The 22,778-nt window shown below is 43.5% G+C and overlaps 1 protein-coding gene across 7 annotated transcripts in view; it reads left to right on the top strand.

Annotated features, from left to right (window-relative positions):
* Positions 1 to 3,264: 3,264 nt before the first annotated feature.
* The window catches only part of Map2k5 (mitogen-activated protein kinase kinase 5), a 229,043-nt gene continuing 209,529 nt past the window's right edge, over positions 3,265 to 22,778 (top strand). For 4 of the 7 annotated variants that reach the window (XM_038321200.1, XM_038321199.1, XM_038321198.1 and 1 more), the window contains exons 1-3: positions 3,266 to 4,052; positions 9,583 to 9,631; positions 21,812 to 21,879. In XM_038321200.1, the coding sequence (XP_038177128.1) occupies positions 3,918 to 4,052; positions 9,583 to 9,631; positions 21,812 to 21,879 (252 nt within the window). In that variant the 5' untranslated portion in view covers positions 3,266 to 3,917. Of the gene's footprint in view, positions 4,053 to 9,582; positions 9,632 to 21,811; positions 21,880 to 22,778 lie in introns of all 7 variants that reach the window. The other 3 variants (XM_038321201.1, XM_038321202.1, XM_038321196.1) reach the window with 2 other exon arrangements.

Raw genomic sequence — 22,778 nt, 5'->3', positions numbered from 1 at the left:
TGTTGATGGTAGGGATCAAATCTAGGGCCTAATCTGTGGTAAAAACACCTGTACCACTGAGCTACACACCCAGTCCTGAAATAGATGTTCTAAATCCATGATCATAGCAGCATTATTTGTAACAGTCAAAAGGTGGAAGCAATCTAAAATTCCATTGGCAGATGAATGAATGAACATATTTCAGATTGGAAAGATTTCTCTTTAGCCCTGCAAATAAGGAACTTTGGTACAAAGTTTCGATGGAGACGAACCTTGAGGGTATTACTCTAAGTAAAATAAGCCAGGCACAAAAGATAAACACTGTCTCACTCCACTTGCATGAAGTTTCTAAAATGGTTCACATTCAACATGCTAAATCTAATGCTGGTGAAAGGAAGAGGAAATGGGAAGTCATCTAATGGATAGCGAATTTCACTTTTGTGAGCAGAAACGTGGAGAGATTGATTAACAATACAAATGCACTTAAACACTGCAGAACTGCACACTTTAAAAGGCTAAGTCTAATCTTATGTGTGTTTTTTCACAATTAACACAAAAATATTAAAAACCAGTAGAGACTTGTCTTGGTTAGGGTTTCCACTGCTGTGAAGAGACACCATGACCATGGCAACTCACAAATGAACACATTTAATTTGGGCTGGCTTACAGGTTCAGAAGTTTAATTTACTATTGTCACGGCAAGAAACATGGCAGCATACAGGCAGACTTGGTGCTGGAAATGAGCGGAAAGTTCTACATCGGGATGGGCACACAGCAAGAAGGGATAGCCACACTGGGCCTGGTTTGAGCTTCTGGAACTCCAAAGCTCACCCCAGTGACACACTTCCTGCAACAAGGCCTGACCTTCCAATAGTGCCACTCCCTATGAGCCACGGGGGCCATTTTTATTCAAACTACCACACACCTAATTTTCAGAAATGCCTTCTCTTCAGTTAAGGTCACGAGTAACAGGATTTCCCAGGGCCACTGTCACCTCCCTTAGTGTTAACGCATCGGAATGTAGTGTTTCCATGTCCCCTCTTGGTTCATTTTTCTCCTAGCTTTTACCACCTTCTGATATGCTTTATTCACTTTTTTGTGTTTCTTTCATCAGACTAGTTTATTTTGAGAGAAACTTCTATTATACTCATTGAGAAGGAAGTTCTTTGTTTTAGTTGTCAACGATAAAAATTTATGTTATGCTAGTTGACCGGTTCACAGGTTTTAGGCCATGGTCAGTTGGCCACATAGTCTCTAGGCTCGTGGTTAAGCAGAACAACACGTCAGGGAGTGTGTGGAAAGAGGCAGAAGGAAAGCTGTTTTCCTCATGGCTGACAAGGGGGAAGAAGGGCCCTGGTCCCAGTATATCTTTTACTATGCCTCCAATGACCTAACTTCCTCTGAGCCCCTCATTTGAATTTCCCATCCCCTAGCAGCATCACTGACTGGTACCCAAGACTTGAACACATGTGGGACATTTCAGATCCAAGCTATAACAGCCTTCAAGTAGGACAAAGACAAGCATTGAGCTTTTACTACATTCAAAGTGCTTTATGGATACCAAACTACCTAAGTCAGTACTTGAATGACTAATTGATTTATATTCACTATTAAAAAGAAAATATGTGCAAAAGCTTTAAGATCATATGCATATATACCTTTAATTTGGAAAGTAGTACTTATTCTACTTGAGGAAGAGACATGGTCAGTCTTCCTCACCAACATAGATCATAAAACCCAATTCAGACAAGTATATGGGCTTATTCTACATGATAAAGAGATATTTTGGGAGCATTAAGAATTTTCTGTGAAATCTTCACTCAAATCTTCAAGTCTAAGATTTCATGGTATATAAAGGCTATGAAACCTGAGATGTGATTATATTTGCTCTGTAAATTTTGGGAAAAATGTGGCTCTGCCATCTCTCTCTCTCTCTCTCTCTCTCTGTGTGTGTGTGTGTGTGTGTGTGTGTGTATCTTCAGAATACATATACAAATTAGGCAAATGGAGTTGGTTTCCTTTATAGTATTATGAATTTTAAAAAAGATATTTTAGCAAATGATAGGTTAATAGAAAATCTCTAGCTTTGTAATAACTTTTCTCAAATAATAGAAATAAACTTTAAATTTAAGAAGTACGTGGGGAAATGAGTGAATAGTGTATTTTTTCAGCCCTGAAGAGCAGGTAGGAATGGGTAGGTCCTATGCTACCTGGGAGAATTTCACTGAATGGATTTCTACCTAAGTTATTAAGGAATAGTAACTAAAAGATGATCATTTTTTTCCTACAATGGCCTTTTGAATGCAACAGGAAAAAAGCCCAGGCAGAGGGAATTATGCAACAAGTTTGGGTATTATATTAAAAATCATCAGCATTTAATTTTTCCTCCTCTTATATTAATCACATATCTGTTAGTTCTGGGGAAAGTGGACACCCCACCCCCACGCATCACATTTATGCATAATCAGCTCCAAAAGGTAGCGATAATAGCACAAATTAATTACACATAAAGGACCTACCTACACATTGTCATTTGTAAGCAATTTTTGAATAGGCACCATAGATCAACAGGATTATGCACTTTAAAATGTGAGGTAACAAGGCATTTAAAAATAACCAAGGTTTACGGCTACTGCCCTGCTATCATGACTGCATAAACACTGCGATTTAGTTGAAAATATATGGAACAGAAGGGATATTTTTTGCAACGGTTGAATAAGATATTATGATGCCAGAAATACAGCTGTCCCCAGGCAGTAAAGCTCTTCACGGAGTTTCTTTACTATTGCTTTTGAGCAGGGGATTGTTTGGTACTGCAGGTCACTCATTGGGGTAAAGGACCTCCCTGAAAAATTCATGCACTTTGCTAACGTGAAAGAAACATAGTGGTATTTTGGAACTGTTACTTGGAAGAAGGGGCAGAAAAACTTGCTATTTTTTTTTTTTAAAGAAAGGTCTTTCCTGGCTCTTGCCGATTTGGTGCACAAACCCCACGGATATTAAAAGGTACACAATTTGACAAGCTGGAACTGCCCGCCTGTCTTGCAACGTCTTTTCTGAAGCCACATTATGCAAGATTAAGCCTTAAGTTGTCTTACTGGCAGGCGTCAGCCATAGATAGGTATCTTTCTCGGTTTCCAGGATGCTTTCACCTCCGCCGGGTAACGGGGCAGTCGCCAGTCCTAGCACGCGGTCTCTGTCTCTGCTCCGCCCCAACCTGCCCTTTTCCAACATGGCGCCCCAGGAGGCGGGTCCCACTCGTCGGCTCCCCGGGTTCCGGCGCCGTGAGTTTTGGTTCCGGAGTAACAGCATTCTAGCAGCCTTCTTCCTCCTCGCGCAGCCACCTCCGGCCGCAGGGACGCGGGCCTTCGTCGGCTGAGCCCGCACGCCCAGCACCCTCCGGTTCCGGCTGCGGCCCGGGACCCGCCTCGTGACCTCGCGGTCCTGGGCTCTCCGGTCTGGTAGCGGGCAGGCGGCATCGGTGCTCCTCCGTAACAGCCCCGACCCAGCCCGCGGCGCCCAGACACCCTCCCCTTGCCCACCCAGGATTGCAGGACATTGGCTGATGCACTTCCCCTAAACCAGGCCATTGCTGTGCTGTCTCCCCTTACGTACACGGACTTCAAAAATGCTTATCGGATCTGTTTTGTCCACTTTTGTAACTCCAGGACCTTCCACTCTCTGCTAATACCTTTTGACCCGTACCTTTTCCCCAGTGTATCTTCTCTGAGAGACACTCAAACTCCATACGACCCGGGCCTGGTTCAGGGCCTGTGAGCTCCCTCCTGATCGTTCCTCTTCACCTCTCCCACCATCCTACTCCCTGTTTTTATCTCCTATCTTGTGTTCCTCGTTCCCCTTGTCACTTCTTGGGGCTCCTCCTAAGCAGGGGCCAGTCGGTACCCCTCGCCCCAGGATGTGAGACCCTTTAACTTGTAATGCTGTGGCTGGCCCTTGGCCCCTTCCCTGCTATGGAGAACCAAGTGCTGGTGATTCGGATCAAGATTCCAAATAGTGGCGCGGTGGACTGGACCGTGCACTCCGGGCCGCAGTTACTCTTCAGGGATGTGCTGGTGAGTGGTAATCTTAGCGGCCAAATCCCAGCTTGGGGCTCATGGACCTGGATAGATAGCATCTTGACCACTGGTGGCCTGAGCTGGCCCCTGGTGGGGTCATCTTGCTTGTTTGAACCATAATATCGATTAATTGCATTCATTGAAAATTGGTAAATATGCAGGGTCCTGGGAAATAGATGAATCCTATTGAACCCCTGCTCTCAGGAAGCTCACAGCCTGCACTAGGATTTACACACCAGTGCAAACAACTGGCATATAAAACGCTAATTAAAAAAAATTTTTTTTCTTTCTTTTTCTTTTTTTACTCAAGCGTTTGGAAAGCATCTCTGCCCTCATTCTAGCCCTGTCACTGCTGAGTTCCCTGAACTTGTGACCTGTTGGGAAAGGGAAATCAGGGCAACCTTAATTTACAATGTTTAAGCAAACCTTAGATGTCATTGATTGAAAGACATAAACTTAACTATCAATAAGAAAAAAATGCTGCCTGTTAAAACTGTAGCACACCATCCCATGGGGAAAAAACAGCTCAATTTCAGCGATGTTGAGTGTTGATGGAAAATGTGCATCTTAGAATCAACAGGGGATTGCCTTGGGATGCTCAGAATATTTCACACAGAGTTCTGAAAGTTAATGTAGGTGCGCTCCTGAGCCCATATGTAATATATGTTGTATGGCATTATATGTCTGTGTATATGTACTGAGTCGAGAGTAAAAGGACCTTCTCAGGAATTATTGCTCCTGAGGTTGAGAGTAAGCACCAAAACTCTGGCTTACTTACTTAGTATGTGTTTGTATGTGTGTGCAGATGTGTGTGCATGCATGTGGAGATCAGAGATCAAGCTCAGGTGTCATTCTTCAGCTGCCATCCATCTTGTATTTTGAGACAGGGCTGGCTGGCTAGCAAACCCCAGGGATCCACTTGTTCTAGCATCTGCAGTGCTGAGATTGCTGAGATTACAGGCATACACACACCACCGTGCTTGGACCACCTCTCAAGCCCCCGTCACCTGACTTTTTGACATGGGTTCTGGGGATCAAACTCAGGTCCTCATGTTTGTATGGTAAACACTTGGCCAGCTGAGCCATCTCCCTGGTTGGCAAACTTACTTCCTTTGCATGCTATAGTTTCCCACATACTTCAGCTCATTCGCATCTTTCTAGTCATTTGCTATTAACAGGGCATAATGTATTCACTTTATGCATGGAGTAACTCAGACAGAATTCGATGTACTGGGAAGAATGCTCTAGCAGACAGATGTCTAGTCTGACTGGATTGCATATATACATATATGTATTTATGTATACATATATGTGTATATATAAAATTTCATTTTGAAAGCTAGATGCCAGTGACCATCCAGGCCATGCAGGCTTTCAGGTGCCTAGGACAAGAGTGTGGCACCTGTAGTGGGCTAGCAGCCTCCAGATGCCATCTCTTCTCTGCATCTGGTGTTCTTCACACCTTTGCCCCTTGATGATTCCCTTTCCTTATAAGCCCACACAGTCCTCATCACTGCCTTCTTCAATTCCATCTTGACTGGCCTGGCACCTGCGTCCTTTCTTGCCACACCCTCATGAGCATCCTGTGTCCCAAGTATACAGTGTTCCTGCCAGTCCTCCCAGGTACCCAGGCTGTGCCTGCACGTTGCCTTTTTCTTTAGCTGGCCAACTCTCACCTGTTTTCTCACACCCAGCTCCTCTTTCCCTCTGTTAATGTTGGTCAGGTGGCCACATTGGTTCCTATGTCCATTCCTATAGTAAAGCATTCGTTTAGTCATGACTGTTTGCCTGACCATTCTTCTATAAGCTAAACTTCTGGAGGAGAGAGAGAGAGAGAGAGAGAGAGAGAGAGAGAGAGAGAGAGAGAGAGAGAGAGAGAGAGAGAGAGAGAGAGAGAGAGAGAGAGCGCCCTGTTTTTGTTGCCTTATAGGACCCGGAAATTTACTGATAGGAGGAGAGGCTCTGTGGGTAAAAGTACACACTCTGCAAGCCTGACAACCCGAGTTCAGTCCATGGAACCCATGGTGGAACCAACTCCTGAAAGTTGTCTTCTGATTTCCATATATGTTGCCATGGCATGTGTGCACCCATGTTTACTATTTGCATACACATGTTTATATAATAAATGAAAAATTAAAAAAAACATTTATCTTTAAAAAAAATGATCACCAACCCAGATGTGCACGGTTATGACCTGTGCAGATCTCTGGCGTCTTTCTTTGAGACAGGGTGTCATGTTGCTCAGCCTGATCTCAAATTGGCTACTTTATGAAGGATAACCTCGAACTCCTCACCCCCCTGCTTTTACTTCTTGAATGCTGGGTGAGCACTAGATTCTGAGTCGGGTTGTTTGGACTTTCTTGCCAGTTGTGCCACCAGCTTGGCCAGTCATATCTCTCTGAGCCTCATTGTCCTTATTTCTGCACAGGGACACCTGCATCAAGACTTGTAAAGATGAAGCACAGAGAAGGTGCTCTATAAATGTTGACACTATGATGTAAGGGATAGGACCTGGCCCTCTGCTTCTCAGGATCCCAGGAGATCTCCAGCTTAAGACTCAGTGGCCTAGACATCACACTGGGGGCCCAGCACTAGGGCTCAGCGCTGTGTGTTGGGACTTCTTTGTCATTAGAACAGCTGGAGGCCATTTGTCAGTAAGCCCAACAAAGACCTTAGAAGTGGGTCTGTGCTCTGTGCTGCTGCTGGCTCAAGGCAAGTCAGGCAGGGTGCTGCCTCAGGCCCTTGTCATCCGCTCTCCCACTTCACCTCATCTCTTCCATCAGGAAAAGACAAAACCCCAAAGAAATCAGCATCTCGGACTCGGAACCTTAAACTTGAAGGCCACGTGAAACTTGGATGGTCCCTTTGTCTACTTGAGCCCTTTTGTACACTTCCCAGTTTTCAGATGAGGAAGCTGTACCCTGGGAGGGGCAGGGCCTTGCAGAGCCATAGAGCCTGTTTTTGGCAAAACCTAACACAGAAGACAGTGCAGGGTTTAGTTACTAAGTCAGAGTGATTGAGTATCTGAGACTACAGTCAGTAGTTGAAGATTCCAGTTGTTACTTCTCAAAATGGCTGGGTGACCCTGTGCAGGTCTTATCCTGTCCCCTCCACGCTTGTCTGTTGTCTGTATCTCCGGGAGTTAAATGCAGTGTGGAGGAAGCCAAAACCAAGGGCAGAGACACTGGGCTCTTTGTTGTTCTTTGGCCTCTTTTCTCCTCATCCCTGGAGACAGTCTCCAGTTCTAGGAATTGTGTGTGGGACTGGGTTGGTCAGTGGCCTTCTCTTTCTCTTCGTAGCCTGTCTTGAAGTCTCACTTCCAGTTGTCCCCAATTTGTGATGATGTTTCTGTCCAAACTGAACCCGTGATTCTTCCTTCCTCTTGAGTGTCAGGTGTTTTCCTTGTGGTGACAAGATTCCTAACAAAAGCCAGTTAGGGAAGAAAGTTTTTATTTTCACTCACAGTTTGAGGGTTTGGCAGGAAAGGCAGGGCAGTAGGAGCAGGAGGCAGCTGGTCACGTTGTGTCTGCCATCAGGAGGCATGGAACGATGAGTGCTGCTCAGCCCATGTCCATGGCATGGCGTCACCCATGGTTAAGGTGTGCCTTCCCACCCCAGTTAGCACAGCACAGAAACTCCCCCGTAGACGTGCCCCAATGTCTGTCTCTTAAGTGATTCTAGGTTCTGTCTGCTTGATAGGCAATATTAGCGATCACAGTGAACAAACACTGTTTGCTATTGGCATCTTTCATTTGGCTCTTTCTGTTGTGAAAAGTGCTTTCTGTTGCCCATCTTATTTCAGAGAACAAATCATAGTTTTGCTGAAGAGCCAAGTCTTAACATGCACTTACGTACAAAGCTCCTGGCATGCTATAGAGACCATTTTACTTCTCTTCTGTTAGATATTCGTCTGACTTATTGAGAGGTAGGAAGGAAAATCAAGAAATGATCACTGTCAAGATGTGTCAATTTAAATTTTCTTTTGAAAATGTCTTTAGGTAAAGAAAACTGTTGCATTTTTTGAGGATAGCAGAAATCCCCTTGGAAACAAGTACAGAATAATCTCTTAGAGTAAAGTAGAAATGTATGTAAAGCCATTAAATGTGCCCTGCTTAAAAATGGCCAATAGAGGGTTTGGGGAGACAGTCCTGCCACTCTGGCTGTGTTTAGGTTTCCATCCTTCCCTCTGGATTGCCTGTATACTTCATTCTGTAGTCAGTGTATAGCCAGCTGCCTGCTAAGAGGTGCTTGCTACCTATGAATGTCTACAAACAGTTTCCTTACCCTAAAATTTTGTCTCCTCACTTGCTCACCAAGTTGATGTTTCACTTGCTAAGATTAGAGACGGGAAGACATCACCTTTTTTTGACTGATGAGTAAAGACTACCCAGTGGTTTTCCCTGATCAATTTTTTTTTTTATGTACAGATTTATTTTTTGAAAAAAAGAGGCAAGAAGTGCCAGGATGATTATGCAAATTGGTACCGCAGCAAGGCTCCTATAGAGCTGCCTTTAGAAGGAAGCTGCAGCCTCCGCTCTGCTAAGTGCCCTGCTTTGGAAGGGCTGGGGGCTCCCTGCTGAGAAACGCTGCCAGCCGGCTTTGTCAGCTGGCTGCCTGGTGCTGGTTCTGGCACAGCCTGGGCATGGGAGTGCTGTCGTAGCAGAGCTCCTGGAGAGAAATGGGGTCTGCAGGGCTTTTGCTGTGGGACTGGACATGATGGAGGGCCTCCTTTCCCAGAGCTTAGGTGTTCTGGACCGCTTCAATTTAGCTGCCCCTGCAGACTAATTTTTTTAGTGTTTTCAACTTTAGAGACTCATTTACATATTAATAACAGATTCTATATAGCTTCTAGGGCTCCCCCTCCAGTGAACTTATATACCAGCAATATTAAATATGTTTGTGTTGCTTAGGAATAAAGGTTGATGAGAACTGTCTTACTACCCTTATGCTGCATATCATCACAGAAACTTGTTTGCTAAAACTACCACTGTGAGAGCAAGGCTCCTTGTGGTCTTTACAGATCAGGAACCACGTTTGTTGAGTGTCTACCACGTGTCAAGCTTATGTTTATTACATTATTTAGTTTTCACATTACTCTTTCAATGTCATCGGATACATTTTGGAAATAATCAGAATGAGGCTCAGGATGTTTAAATAAAAAAAATGTTTCCCAGGTTGTATATTTAATAGTAAGGACCCAAGCCTAAGGTGGTCTGACTCTTAAGCCTCCCCCCCCCCCACGCCTCCAAAATAAGAAGCTGTGTGTGGGTGTGTGTAATAGTGTGGTGATGTGCACTGTTGAATTGAGAATAAAAGATTGTCTTTAATACAATATGAAGGGAACCTTCTTCTCCTTGGAGTAGAGATGTAAAGTTTCTGCAGAAGTGTGATTATCAGCTCATGTTTCCATAGTATATGCCAGCATTTCAAAAATCCTTCCCTGGTTCCCCTATTTTCTCTTGGACTTGCCACATGTTGGCAATAAAGAAGATGACTAATTGTGCTTCTTTATTCTTCCTTTGTTTAGGATGTGATAGGCCAGGTCCTGCCTGAAGCAACGACGACAGCGTTTGAATGTGAGTCTGGCTCTATACGCTCCTCATTCTCTTTCTGCAGTAATATTTCACATGCTTTATGGGTTGCATTACTTTCAAAACTGACAAAAACAGATTATTTATGATCATCATATGGTACATTTAAATATTTATAAATTAATGCAAGTTTAATGATGATACTGAACCAAGTAATATTTTCTTATTTAATCATATCTTGGGTGTGCATATCTCTACAATATAGCTTTAATTACCAACATGACCTTTATATGCTCTTCTCCGTGTTATTATAGTGCAGGGCAAAATGAAACGTGTAAACTACCTGTAGACCAGTGATCGTTGATGAAGAGGTTTTAATTCTTCAGTGCTTTAGGACATAGCAGCCGAGTAAAGCTCTTGTGGGCGTGTGTGGAATGATTCTGTTTCAATGGGCTTTGGCCTTCCTGTTGATGATGACAGGGTCACCTCTGTCCTGAATCCTCTGCTTTCCATTGAATTGGCTTTTATGGACAGGGCTGGGATGTGCCAGGAAACTGGTTTTGATACAGTCTTTGCAAAGGAAGGCCTGCTGCTAGTTTTGAAGTTGTGCAGGGCCTCAGGTGCTGAGAAGGGTAAAGTCAGGGGTTGGAACTGTGGTCTTTCCCTTTTTTGAAAATGGGGCCATGGGCTGAAGAGATTGCTCAGTGGATAAAACACTTTCGCCATTGTGAGAACCTGAGTTCAAATCCCCAGAATCCGTGCAAACGCTGAGCAGAATAGCACACATTTGTAACCCCAGATAGAGACAGCAGATCTGAAGGCTGTGGGGCCAGCGAGCCTGATGGAGTCAGCAAATAACAAAAAAGTTAACCAAGATAGACGCCGAAGACCAATAGTTAAGGCTGGGGTCTGCCTTCCATACATGTGCTGTGGTTATCCACTCTTACACATAGGAACATGCCCATATATACTCATACACACATATACACATCATACACATGTATGCACGCAAAAATGTGTGCCACTTTCCAACATGGAAATGATTGTAGCTTCCCCCCCCCCCCATGACGGTATGCTTTTGTTCCTGTTTTAAAGATGATCACAGGTAGCGTGTACAGTAAGTAATGTCCTTGTTAGAGGACAGTTCAACCACACTTAGTAACAGGTGAACTATGTAGCACTTTTTACTCAACAGAGCTCTCTTGGAAGCTGTCCAGCAGAAACACTGAATGCCCTTGCTGAAACAAGATGTACATGGTAGGACTATTTTTGATAGTATAAGACTAAACATAAGCAAAATGCCTCTGTAGAGTGGACCAGGAAGTGATAATGTGTCCATGTTCTGAAGCACACAGCGGTACCTGGAAAGAACACGGTCAGACTGTATGTGCTGATATGGAAGGAGACTGGGATTGGTGGTTGAATGGACAAATGATGTGCATGATACAATCCCATTTCACCAAAATTCTAGCCCTCCTTACCCACCTTAAATGTTTACTTGGGACAGGAGCTGCAGAGGGCTCAATGTAGTGCTTTCTCCCCGGAAAATGGACATGGACCCAGAGGGACTAGAGATGAATAAGTACATGTTTCACTTTATGGATGTCCCTATCGCTGGAATAGTGTTCAGTAACCAGAACTTGCTTTTAAAAAATATAGTGAGTAGGACAATTAATTACTGTTTTATTAATGGTGCTAGGCTCTTTATACTATTGAGGAATATATATGTATTGTGTATACATTCACACAGACACACACATACAGACACACACACAGACACACACACACACAGACCTCTATTTAGACTTTTTTCAGTAGCTAAAGGGGGCCAGGGGCCAGGAATAGTCCACGAGCGAGCATTGGTGTTCATACTGCTGCCAGATAGTTAGCTCATTTCCTTTGGTCTTCACAAGATTTCCATGAGATATGATGAAGGACTGTTGTTCCTGTTTCAGCCCAAGCAAGGGCATCTCCAAGAACTGAACAATTTGCTCAGATACGTGTGAGCGCATTCTAGAACATATTTTCTCAACTGCTGTGCTGGACTGCCAAGAGTCACCACAGTTGAAGTATATTCTCGCTGACTTTCCATAAACACGGCAAGGAGTTTATTTTCACTCTATTTTAATCTCTCTGTATGTATATGCATGTATGTGTATACTTACATGTGTCCCCCCCGACTCAGGCACCTGTGCAGGTCAGAGGACAACCTTCAGGAGTCAATTCTCTCCTTCCACAGTTGTTCGGGGATTAAACTCAGGCCATGAGGCTTGCACACATAGGCCTAACTTTGTACTCTCCAGTCCTGGGCCCGAGCCTGCTCCACTAGCATCCAGGTTTAGCATTTATAATAACAGTGCTAATTGTTCTAACTAATATACTGATGGTTTTCTGTGAGCCATCCAGTGTACTAGATTCTTTCTGTAGATTGTTGCTGGGGCTTAATAATCTTCATAGTGACTCTGCACAGTAGGAAAATTTGACCTGTGAAGAAACTGGAACTCACAGATGTGAAGTGACTGCTAGGAAGTCACGGAGCCTAGACTCAAACACACACAGTTGTTGTAAGCACTTGGAAAATTCTCTGAAGCATAGATAGAAAAAAGTGTTCAGACTTTGAGGTTTCCATTTTTTTCTTTTTGTTGTTTGTTTTGTTTGATTTTTGAGACAGGATTTCTCTGTAACAGTTCTGGCTTTCCTGGAACTCACATTGTAAATTAGGCTGGCCTTGAACTCACAGAGATCCTCCTGCCTCTGCCGCACAAGTGCTGGGATTAAAGGTGTGCACCACCACTGCTCAGCTGAGGTTTTCATCCTTTAATGTCATGTTCTTCTGTGTTTTCCAGTAAGGATAGCGATTCTGTATCTGGCTGTTTGCTGGTCAGCTTTGCTCATCTATGGGTTATGTCAAGGTTCTCTCCCTCTTATCTCTCCTCCTACTTCTTTCCCCACTTCCTCTTCCTGCCAAGTGCTAGGACTGTGGGCATTTGCCCCAACATCCAACTCTGGACCAGCTATAAGGTAGAAAACAGACAAAAATCGATATAAACACGCAGAGAAAAATGATGACGGCCTTTCGTTGTTTTGGACTGGATTATCATCACCCTAGGCTGGCTTTCTCATGATTGTTTTTGAGTAGCTTGATTGTGTGACCCAAAAATATGAACCATTAAGTAGAACCAATATGCAAGAAATAGTTATGGTTTGGTTTTGTAGGTGAATCTTCTTGGAAGGCTGAGGCATTTTGGTGGATGGTGGATGAGTAACCCTCAAATAAATAAAACATTGTGAAGGGACTATTTAACACTGCAGAGTGTACCCAACCCTAACTGGCTCCTCATACTGGAGAAGTGGTGTGATAATTACGAAGCAGCAAGAGACAGCGTAGAGCTCAAAGCTACCAGTTTTCATAAAGGTAGGGAGAAAGGGTTGAGAGAAGGGGAACTGTTGCTGATGTGACAGGTTGCCAGCTCTGCGGGGCTTGTCTCGTGCACTGCTCTCAGAGTGGACGGAGCAGCAGCCTCCGGCTGCCTTTCCCTCCCTCGTGTCAGTCACGTCTTTTCCACTTCTTTGCACTAACTCTAGAGCTCTGGGGGCCGTGCTTCTTGAGCAGAACCAGTGTCCTGTCTGTCTATATTCAAATGGAAATTGTGAAATGCTCATGAGCTACAGCTAAATAGATACTGTCCTGTACTTTGGGATTATCTGTGCTATCTCCTGGACCTAGATATATTTGGTTATGGTGGACAAGTTGGGCTCCAATTCAAATTCCTACTTGTACTGTCCTGAGGGGCAGAGGTTCTACAGTTATTGTGTTTTCTTGGTTTGCTCCCTGGCCTGTCGTTTCCAAAGGAGTTAAGGCTTCATGGAATAGGAGGGATGCTCCTGTGGGTCCCATTCGCCAGTGGGGCTGGCGATTCTAAGCCTCTTTTTTTCTTAATACCCTTGTAGGTTCTTTTCCCTCATAACTGGAACACAAAGAGCATTATTTAGTTAATTTACTTTTCTCGCATATATTTAGCGTATGTGTGTGCATGTGTACACTTGTGCTTGCACATACACATGCACACATACATACGTAGGCCATATCACATGTGTGGAGGGAAGTAGGAGGACAGCTTGCAGGAATCAGTGCTTTCCTTCCACCATGTGTGTCAGGGGTCTAAGTCAGGCTCTCAGGCTCAGTGACAAGTGCCTTAACCCACCGAGCCAATGTGCTAACCCAAAAGTACTTATTAATGCCTAGTGGGTTGTTTGTTTTTATATAATGGTATATTTGTTATAAATTTTAAGTAGCTTAGAAACAAAGCAGAAGTCCTCATTTTCTCATTTATTATTAGTGCTGCTTGAGTTCCCTTACATACTATGCTACCGCTCTCTTCCCTGCCCTCACTTGCTAGCATGCATTAGACTTCTTTCCAGCATTGGTGTGCATACGCCAACTTCAGTCTTCGGTTGTGACTTATTTAGTCTACTGGATGAACATCCAAGTTTTTAACCAGCTTTTTAGAACCAGAGAAAATGTGGAAATCCACAGTAGTGGCTTAGATCTTCCCATATTGAGTACGTTGGTGCGTAGGATAGATTCCTAGGCATTTGGAATCGTTGTGATACAGGAAGCCCTCTGCTCCGAACCTCTGTGACCGTGTGTGCTTTCCCAAAAGGAACTCATTCACATCCTACCACCATTCTAGAAAGCCCTTTCTCCACCCTCACCAATCCCTAGGTACTAGTGGGTTTCTACTCAAAGTAATTTGATGGGTAGAAACGTTATTGCCTTTCTCTTTATATTTCTTTATAATGATATAGTATTTTTTATGTGTATTTAATGTCTATAAACTGTATTTTGTCACCTTTGCCCATGCTTCTTTTAGGTTGCTTTTTTCTGTTTGATTTGAAAGCTTTCTAAAGGAAAATATTGGTTCTCTTTTTTTGTTTTTGTTCTTTTTTTGTGTGTGGGGGTTGGTTTTTCAAGACAGGGTTTCTCTGTGTAAGAGCCCTAGCTGTCCTGGAACTACCTCTTGTAGACCAGGCTGGCCTTGAGCTCACAGAGATCTGCCCGCCTCTGCCTCCCGAGTGCTGTGGTTGTCTGTCTGCTGAGTGCTGTGGTTGTCTGTCTGTCTTTACAGGTACTGTTTTTCTTTTCAGCATGTTTTGTGCTTTTTATTCTCTCTGTTTTTTCTATAGAGAAGGTTAAAGTTTTATGTGGGCAAGCTTACCATATTTTTCCTTGTTACTTCTGGATTTCTTATGCTTAAAAAGGTCTTCCACATTCCAGGGTGCTGAAAACATTTATTTTTATTGCTTTTTCTTTCTACTTAATGGGGTTTTGCACATACATGTTATTTGTGTGTATCATTTTTTAATGAAAAGCATGAGTTTTTTTATTACCAAGATTGGAAAGATTTTATTTTTACTATTGTACTATTTTCAGTATATTTTGGTGACAGTAGTCAGATGGAGTCCAGTTTTATTTTTCATGCAAATAGATAGTTGACTCCATGCCAGTTATTGAATACTTTGTCTTTTCCCAGATGTGAGAGCATTTCTGAGATGAGACTAAATTCCATAACCATAAAAATTCCTGTATGTTGCATGTGTGGGCCTAACGGATGCTGTGGGAGCCTGGCACTTATGAAGGCCCAGAGTCCCTGCTGAGTCTCTCAGTTTCATTAGCAGATTAATGAGCACTCCAACACACCAGGTGATGAACATCAGCCAGGCCTGCAGATGCATTTCATGTGCGTGTCTATTACGTGCACATCGTTCTCTGTGTTTTTCTGAGACCCGTGGCTATTAGACTGGTGGTGGTGTTGTAGGATGGGGAAGTCTCATGGGCAGCTTGAAGGATGAGCTTGAAGTTCACCCAGACACATGTGTTCTCACTTCTCCATGATACTAGCTTCAGGCCTGCAGCCATCCTGTGTCTTCATCCTCGTCAAACTCTGGATCAGAATTAGACTCAGAAAACATGGTTAGAAGATGAATGTTTGTGCCTTTCTTCAGACCCAACTGTTTATTTTTAATTTTTGAAAATTTTTATTTATGTGTTTATGCCTTTGAGGCCGGAAGCCTGTTGTAGGTGCTGGGAACTAAATATGGGTCCCTGAATGAGTAGCACTTAACCACTGAGTCATCTCTGCACCCTCCTACCTCTGAAGGTTTTCTATTCCATCCTTCCCTCCCTTCCTCCCTCCTTTCCTTCCTTCCTTCCTTCCTTACATCCTCCCCTCCCCTCCCTTCTTCCCTCTCTCTCTCCCTTCTTCCTCCTCTCTCTCCCTTCCTCCTTTCTTCCTTTCTTCCCTTTCTCCCTCCCTCCCTCCCTCCCTCAACTGTAGTTGAGTATTGGAGTGGTATGTGTGGGATGTGCCTTATGTCTAAGCAGCAGCACAGACAGTCGAGTGGGAATGGTTGGGTGGCAGCCACTTTTTATATCATGGAAAAGTTCAAGTCTAAAGATAGTCGGAAGAAATGAAGTTTCATTTTCTTAAATTGTTGTATATAGAAAAAGGTCATTATTTATAAACAAACTAGATAGATTAGTGGGCAGATTATAATTTACAGTGAATGTACATTGAGTCTAAAAAATACTGGACACATAAAAGTTAATTATGCAAATTTGAAGAAATTTGAAGAGGGCTTTAATTTTTAGAATTTTGGCTTTAAAAAATCTAGACTCTTTTTAGTCATATGTATATATTTATATATTTGTATTTTTTATATATATAAAAAATACTGTTAATTTGCATGAGTATAAAGAAGTTCTTTAAGCAAGCAGTGGACCAGTTGTTCCTCGAGATCAGTGGCTGCTTGCATTTGAGTCCCTGGAAATCCTGCAGCACCAGGCACATGATAGACTTGAGATGGTTTTCTGGAATGCATGGGTGCTTGAATAAATAAAATACCTGGAGCAAGTTTGTTTGTCCCCTATATTTGCAAACCCATTGAACTTGTCTTCACATAGAGCCAGCATGTGGTCTGTTCTCAAAACCTCAACTTGACTAGGCTTAGTGGTACACACTATGTCCCAGCAGTTCAACGGGCTGAGGTCAAAGGATTGCATAAGCCATGAGTTGAGCCAGCTTGGGCTGCACAATGAAACTCTTAACTCTTAAAGTGGGGTGCAAAACTCAGAACATCTGTAGCTGGTTAGGCCATCATCACTCTCATCTGGAGTAGGACAGTAGCCTTCTTGGCCCCTGTCCCAGCCTTCCTCTTGTCCACCCAGCAGCCAGGGTGACCCTCCTAGAAGACGAGCTCTTAAGCATCAGAAAGCTCCCTTGGCTTTCATCTTACTCAGCAGCGAAAGGCAACTCCTTCGAATGCTCAGGTCCCCATGTCACACACTGGCCCTGACCCAGCCACACCATCGCTTCTCTGGACTCTTTTTTCCTCCTCTTTGCATTCTGTTCTTGCCAGTCTCATTTGCTTTGTCCCTGGAACATGCCAGGAATTCTTCCCTTGTGCTAGCTGTTCTTTCTGCCCATAGTGTTCTTTCCCAAATACCATCTGCTTGTACATGACCTACCCGTTTCCACGTCACCGTCTCCATGCCTGAGTATCATACCTGCCACATAGTAGGCGCTTTCTTCTGCAAGAAGGAGAAGGAAGCCAAGAAACAGGGAAGCCATGGAACATTAGGGGAGGCCAGGAGCTCAGTGATAGCTCATGGATATGAAGGTGTGACCACAGAAGCCGTGGCCTGTTATCCTCCCTAGGTCAGTGGATACTATCCCTGAGAACTGCTCTGAACTTGGCATCTTTTCTGGTAATTTCCAACTGATGTTTTTCTAATATTTACAACCATGTTTCCATTTCTTTCCTGCCATTACTGTAGTTGTATCTGACTCCTACCTGGTACAGAAGGAGTGTGACAAATGACACATAATACATTGCTTTCACTTTCTTTCATTGCAGTTCTATAAATTCTCCAGTTTCTGCTGTTTGTCCAGTGGGCCATTCTGACCACCCCTACCTGAGGTACTGCTCTCTTCTGGGGCCTTCCTATGGCTCCTCTAAGTTTGTCTTTCAGATTGCATGTTGCTTCGGATAAAAATCGTGAACAACATATGGCCTGTTATGATTCTCTTTTCCCAGACTCTGCCATTTTGTATATTTGTGACACACTGCAGATTTTGTAAAGATTGCTTCATAATATTTGTTTGCCATCTGCCGTACTCTATTTGGTATCGTGCTAGGATTTTTGCCTCCATTTTAAGTGACATTAACAAAATCCAGCCAGTACATAGACTTTCCGGTTCTCCTTTTGCTTCCCTAATGTGCTGGAAAATCATATTACTATGCTCCAGGCAACTAGAGGAGTCTGGGATTGTCATTGCGAACCAGTGTGTCAGATCTCTGAGCGCCCCCTCTCCCCGGTTATATCCTGTAATGTTCCTTTGGTCAGATGGCAAAGAACCTTCATGTATAAGACAGAAAAGAGCTCAGGTTATATTTTTCTTCTTGCTGCTCAGCGCCACTTCCTTCTGGAGCTCTGTACCAACCGTCTGTACCTTTCGAACTCTTGGTTCCCTTTTAGTTAAGTTCTTAGGATTCATGACTCCAGTGAGTGTAGTTTTAATATAGACAATATAGTTTAAAAGGCAAATAGCCAGGCTGTTTGTTGGAGCTGCCTGAGTAGGTCTAACTTTTGGGGTAAAAGGTGTTTCAGGTAACTGTCTACTAAGCTGCTTGGTAGCGCTCTGCTTTCCTCTCTCATTTGCTTCCCAGGCCTATCCCTTAACTGCTTCCTCTCTTAAAATGCTGGGGTGAGTGGTTTGTTCCTGAGCCTGGCATCATGGGGTCAGGGGCAGGTTCTGTTTCACTTTCTGGCCAGCATCACCTGCATTCTCATGAGTGTGGTTATTTTTCCAACCCAACTTCCACTTTGATAAGAACAGCGTCTTCATTAAAGCAGCTAAGCATGGAAATTAGAGGGTAAAGCAGTCCCCTGAGAAACCAAGACATCCATCCAGTTAGGCCATACGAGCTATTATTCACTATGCCACATAAGCCTGATTTATCACCAGGCTTAATTGGAATGCTCCTTTCAACTTGCCTGAGCTCTTCCCTTGGAGTCAGACGCGTGCTGTGGGCAGCACTCTCCTCTTTCACCCTTTGTCTCCTACAGCGCCGTGGCGGTGGGGCCTGTCTGCTGTGCATGGCGTCTCTGTGAGGCACTGATCTGCCAGCTGACCTCCCTGGCAAAAATTCTCAAGCTTACATAGAAACCACAGTTCCAGAATACCTTAAGTAGTCTTAAGTACTTCCGTCTGGGTTTGAGAGTTTAGAAATTCCCCACCTCATTCCATCTCCCACTTCACACCCCCCCCACTTCCTCTCTCCTTCAATACCTCCTTGTCTTAATTTAGAGAGATAATTATGTAAATGGTACTTACGGAATTTATGGTCTCTCATCAGAAGTCATAAAAGGCTTTTTACTGTTTTACTAAACTCAGTGCTTTCCTGTTCTAGTCAAGGAATACCTTCCTGTGGTCCTGTGTGTGTATGTGTGTGTGTCTGTTGAAATTTGAATGTGAGTTGTATCTGCATAACTAACTCTGATGTAGGAATGAGATTGGCTAAAAGCTCCTTTATGCTGGACAGAATTTGACCCAGATTGGCTGATTATGTGTGTGCATTCATGTGTGTGTGAAGGTACACATGTATATGTGTGAGCATGTCTGTGGTGGTCACAGGTTAAATTCATATGTCTTTTTTAGTCTCCATTGTCTTTTTCTGAGACAGGATTTCTCTGTAGCTTTGGAGCCTGTCTTGGAAACTAGCTCTTGTAGACCAGACTGGCCTTGAACTCACAGAGATCCACCTGCCTCTGCCTCCCCAGTGCTGGGATTAAAGGCGTGAGCCACCATCGCCCAGCTTCCATTGTATTCTTTAAGGCAAGTTCTCTTACTAAATCTGGAGCTTGGCTAGACTGGCCCGCCAGTGAGACCCAGGTAACCTCCTGTCTCCTTGTCCCTAGCACAGATTATATTTGCTTGGTAAGCACTTTACCAACAGAGCTATATTCCCAGCCTTCTTTGACCTGACTTTAAAACTATGGCGTGCCTTTGTGGTGTTGGTACATAGTCTTCCATGCTTTTATACTATGTTTTCTCTTCTTCCTTGTCTTCTGAATTTCAAAGGAAACTTCCAACTTAGCCTTCAGTGTGTTAGTTTCTAAGACCCATGAAGAAACGCCTGCTAGATAGTGTTTCTCTCCAGTGTGTCCTTAGAAAGTCTGTATTGAAAACCAAACACAGAAAAAAATAGCTTTTTATGTGTAGAAATTTCTCAGATATGCAGGGATGCATGTGGGAATGTGTCTTTTGCATACTATTGTGGTACTCTGTGGAGTTTTCAGTAGGGGTTCTGGACAGCTTCTAGCTGTTTGGACAGTGATTTGGAGACACTGATTCAGTAGGCTTGGGGAACTGTGCAGCATGAGGCTTTGGAAAGAAGACCCTTTGAGAACCATTGGCTGAAGTCACTGAGGGTAACAGGGAAATGCTGCTTCCCCTGGTGCTATCAGTTTGCTGTTGGCTACTGAGAACAAAAAGGAACCACTAGTATTTTGCTTAGTAATAGGCTAATTGGGAAAAGCACAGACCCCTTCCCAGGGCCCCCATGATCTTGTCACCAAACAGGAAGACATCTTTATAATGTCTTCCTCTGGACAAGTGTCTATGCCTGTGGATGATGGGAGACTTGTGTGCTGAACCAAATCCCTCTGTTCTTTCAGAGCTGTGCAAAGTTATTCTCTTAGGATGAGACACCCAATGTGCCAGGTTTGGAATGGGCCCATCTAATCAAATCTGCAGTTATATGCCCATGAGTAAGCAGACCTATACTGCTGACTGTTTAGCAAGTACTCAGATCTTGAGCATCTTTGCCGAGGGCCTGCCCCTTCTAGACTGTTACCTGGGCAGAGCAGGCTCTGTACGTTGCTCCAAAGGTTGAGCATTTTTTCTTTGAACTATGTATTTAGAATTTCTGCATTTTAACAAGATGCTCCTGCTCTTGTTAAAATTTTGTTATTACATTTCCTTCTTTCTTTCATCCATCCATTCATTCAGTGTGTGTGCTTGGATGCCCGTGGGAACACATATGCTGCAGCATATGTGCAGAGGCCAGAGGCCAGCTTCCAGGAGCTGAATCCCTCCCTCAACAATGTGGAGCCTAGGGATCGAACTCAGCCTGTCAGGCTTGAAAGCAAGTGCTGTATTCACTGGGCCATCTTGGTCACCATGTGTTCCTATTCTTTAGAAGGATGAGGTATCAAAATATTTAGAAATAACAAGAAAGTTATTCTAGTCCAGCCTGGGAAAAGATGTTGGTGGTGATTAGGTCAACAATTCTATTTTAGGTTAAAATTGAGATCTGATCTTCTCAAGAGGTCTATTTTTAGGTTCTTAAAAACAGCTTTTCAAGCTAAGAGAATTACTGAAATGAGCTCATTGTTTCTAGATGTGACTTCTTTACTATTTATTCAAATGTGCACATTCTGGTTATAGGTTTTATAAAGTCTTAATAGCCCTGAGTCTTGAGACTATTACATTATTTCAGAATAGCATGAATCACCGTTTGATTCTTGCAGGTCAGAGGACTGGGACAAACAAAACTCTCAGAGAGAGCTTTGCCAGATAGGATGGTAGATGGAAGCCCACTGTTGGAGCCCCTTTGCTGTGAGCCTCGTGCGAGGCCCAGGCTTGCCTCTGTAAAGCAGGAAGAGCCCTGCTGTCCGAAGTGCAGGGCTGTGGCGTGCTTCTCAGGCACTGTAACATGTGAAGCCCAAGTCAGGGCCCCTTCCTGCAGCAGTGTTTAGCAAGTGGGAGACATTTCTCCTGTTCAGTGATGTGGTGGGTTTTCTGGGAGAGAGGAGGAATAGAGAACGGGAACACGGCGCCACATGAGACATAAGAAAGTACCAAAGTAGAGCGAGAGGCCCCTCTTCTTTCAACAGCCAATCTTGTCCTACTCCAGTCAAATTTACTTGACCTAGATATGCGTCGAGAATAACTAGAGAAGTATTTTGATTTTTTTACCTTCCTCTTAAAAGAAAATTTTAGTTCTTCCTTGAGCAGGTGCTCTAGCTCCTTTTCTGGCCTCCGTGAGCCCTGAACCCGTGTGTACATATTCCCGCACATGCACACAATGAAACGATAAGATAAATATTAAAAAAGAATGCAAGTCTTACTACTTTCATCCTATTCATTTTTTGAACAGATGAAGATGAAGATGGTGATAGGATTACAGTGAGAAGTGATGAAGAAATGAAGGCAATGCTGTCATACGTAAGTGCACTGCATACGAGGGCTATTGTAGTGTTTGCAAAAACATTTTATTTGTGTGTGCGTGCACGCGCATGCGCACCCCTGCACACACACATACACGCCAGAGGTCAGCTTGCAGGAATTGGTTCTCTCCTTCCTTCTACCATGTGAGTTCTGGGGCTGCAGCTCAGGTTGTCAGGACTGGTGGCAAGTGTCTTGCCCGCTGAGCCATCTCATCAGCCTAGCAAACAAGGACTGTTTTTAAAGCATGTTAATGTAATTGAGGATGCTGTTTCTTGGGCACAGTGAAGATATGTAAGTAAATCACAGTTGCCATGGCATTTTCCTGTGTAATAGATAAGGTTTTCAAGATTTCCTTATGTGAAAGTTAAGGACATTATTTTCAAAAGACACTTACTGATCATATCATGAACATTAAGAATAATGCATCTTAATGACTTTTGCATTAGGTATGGTGCAGACTAAATGGACTATCAATTTCCTGTATTTTTTATGCAGTACTTAAAGTAACGGCTCATTAAAAATGAACCCCTGGGCTCTAAAAAATTTTTCAAAATCTACTTTTGACTGGAGATCTCTTTCACCCTTCCAGACTTCAGCTATAATATAGCTGCAGGCTTTTATGGACGTGGGATCTAAAGATGTACTCCGGGTTATTCTATGCACTGCCTACCCTCCTGCTTATACCCTGGAATGAACAGCAGGACTGAATTTATACTAGGTGGACTTTTCTCTGGTATCTCGACTTTTGCTGGAAATTTGCATTAACATTTGTCTGAGACTAAAATAGGTAACAGAATGGGTACAGTTCTAAAGCTTCAGTACCAACTGAGAAAAATTTATAAACAACAAGAGACATATAGTTTCCCTGAGCCCTGGTCTGAGCTTGCCTCCCTGGT

The sequence above is a fragment of the Arvicola amphibius genome, chromosome 3, assembly GCF_903992535.2.
Source record: "Arvicola amphibius chromosome 3, mArvAmp1.2, whole genome shotgun sequence".
NCBI lineage: Eukaryota > Metazoa > Chordata > Mammalia > Rodentia > Cricetidae > Arvicola > Arvicola amphibius.
Note: the sequence above shows the minus strand (reverse complement) of the source record. Positions and strands in the feature narration are given on the sequence as shown.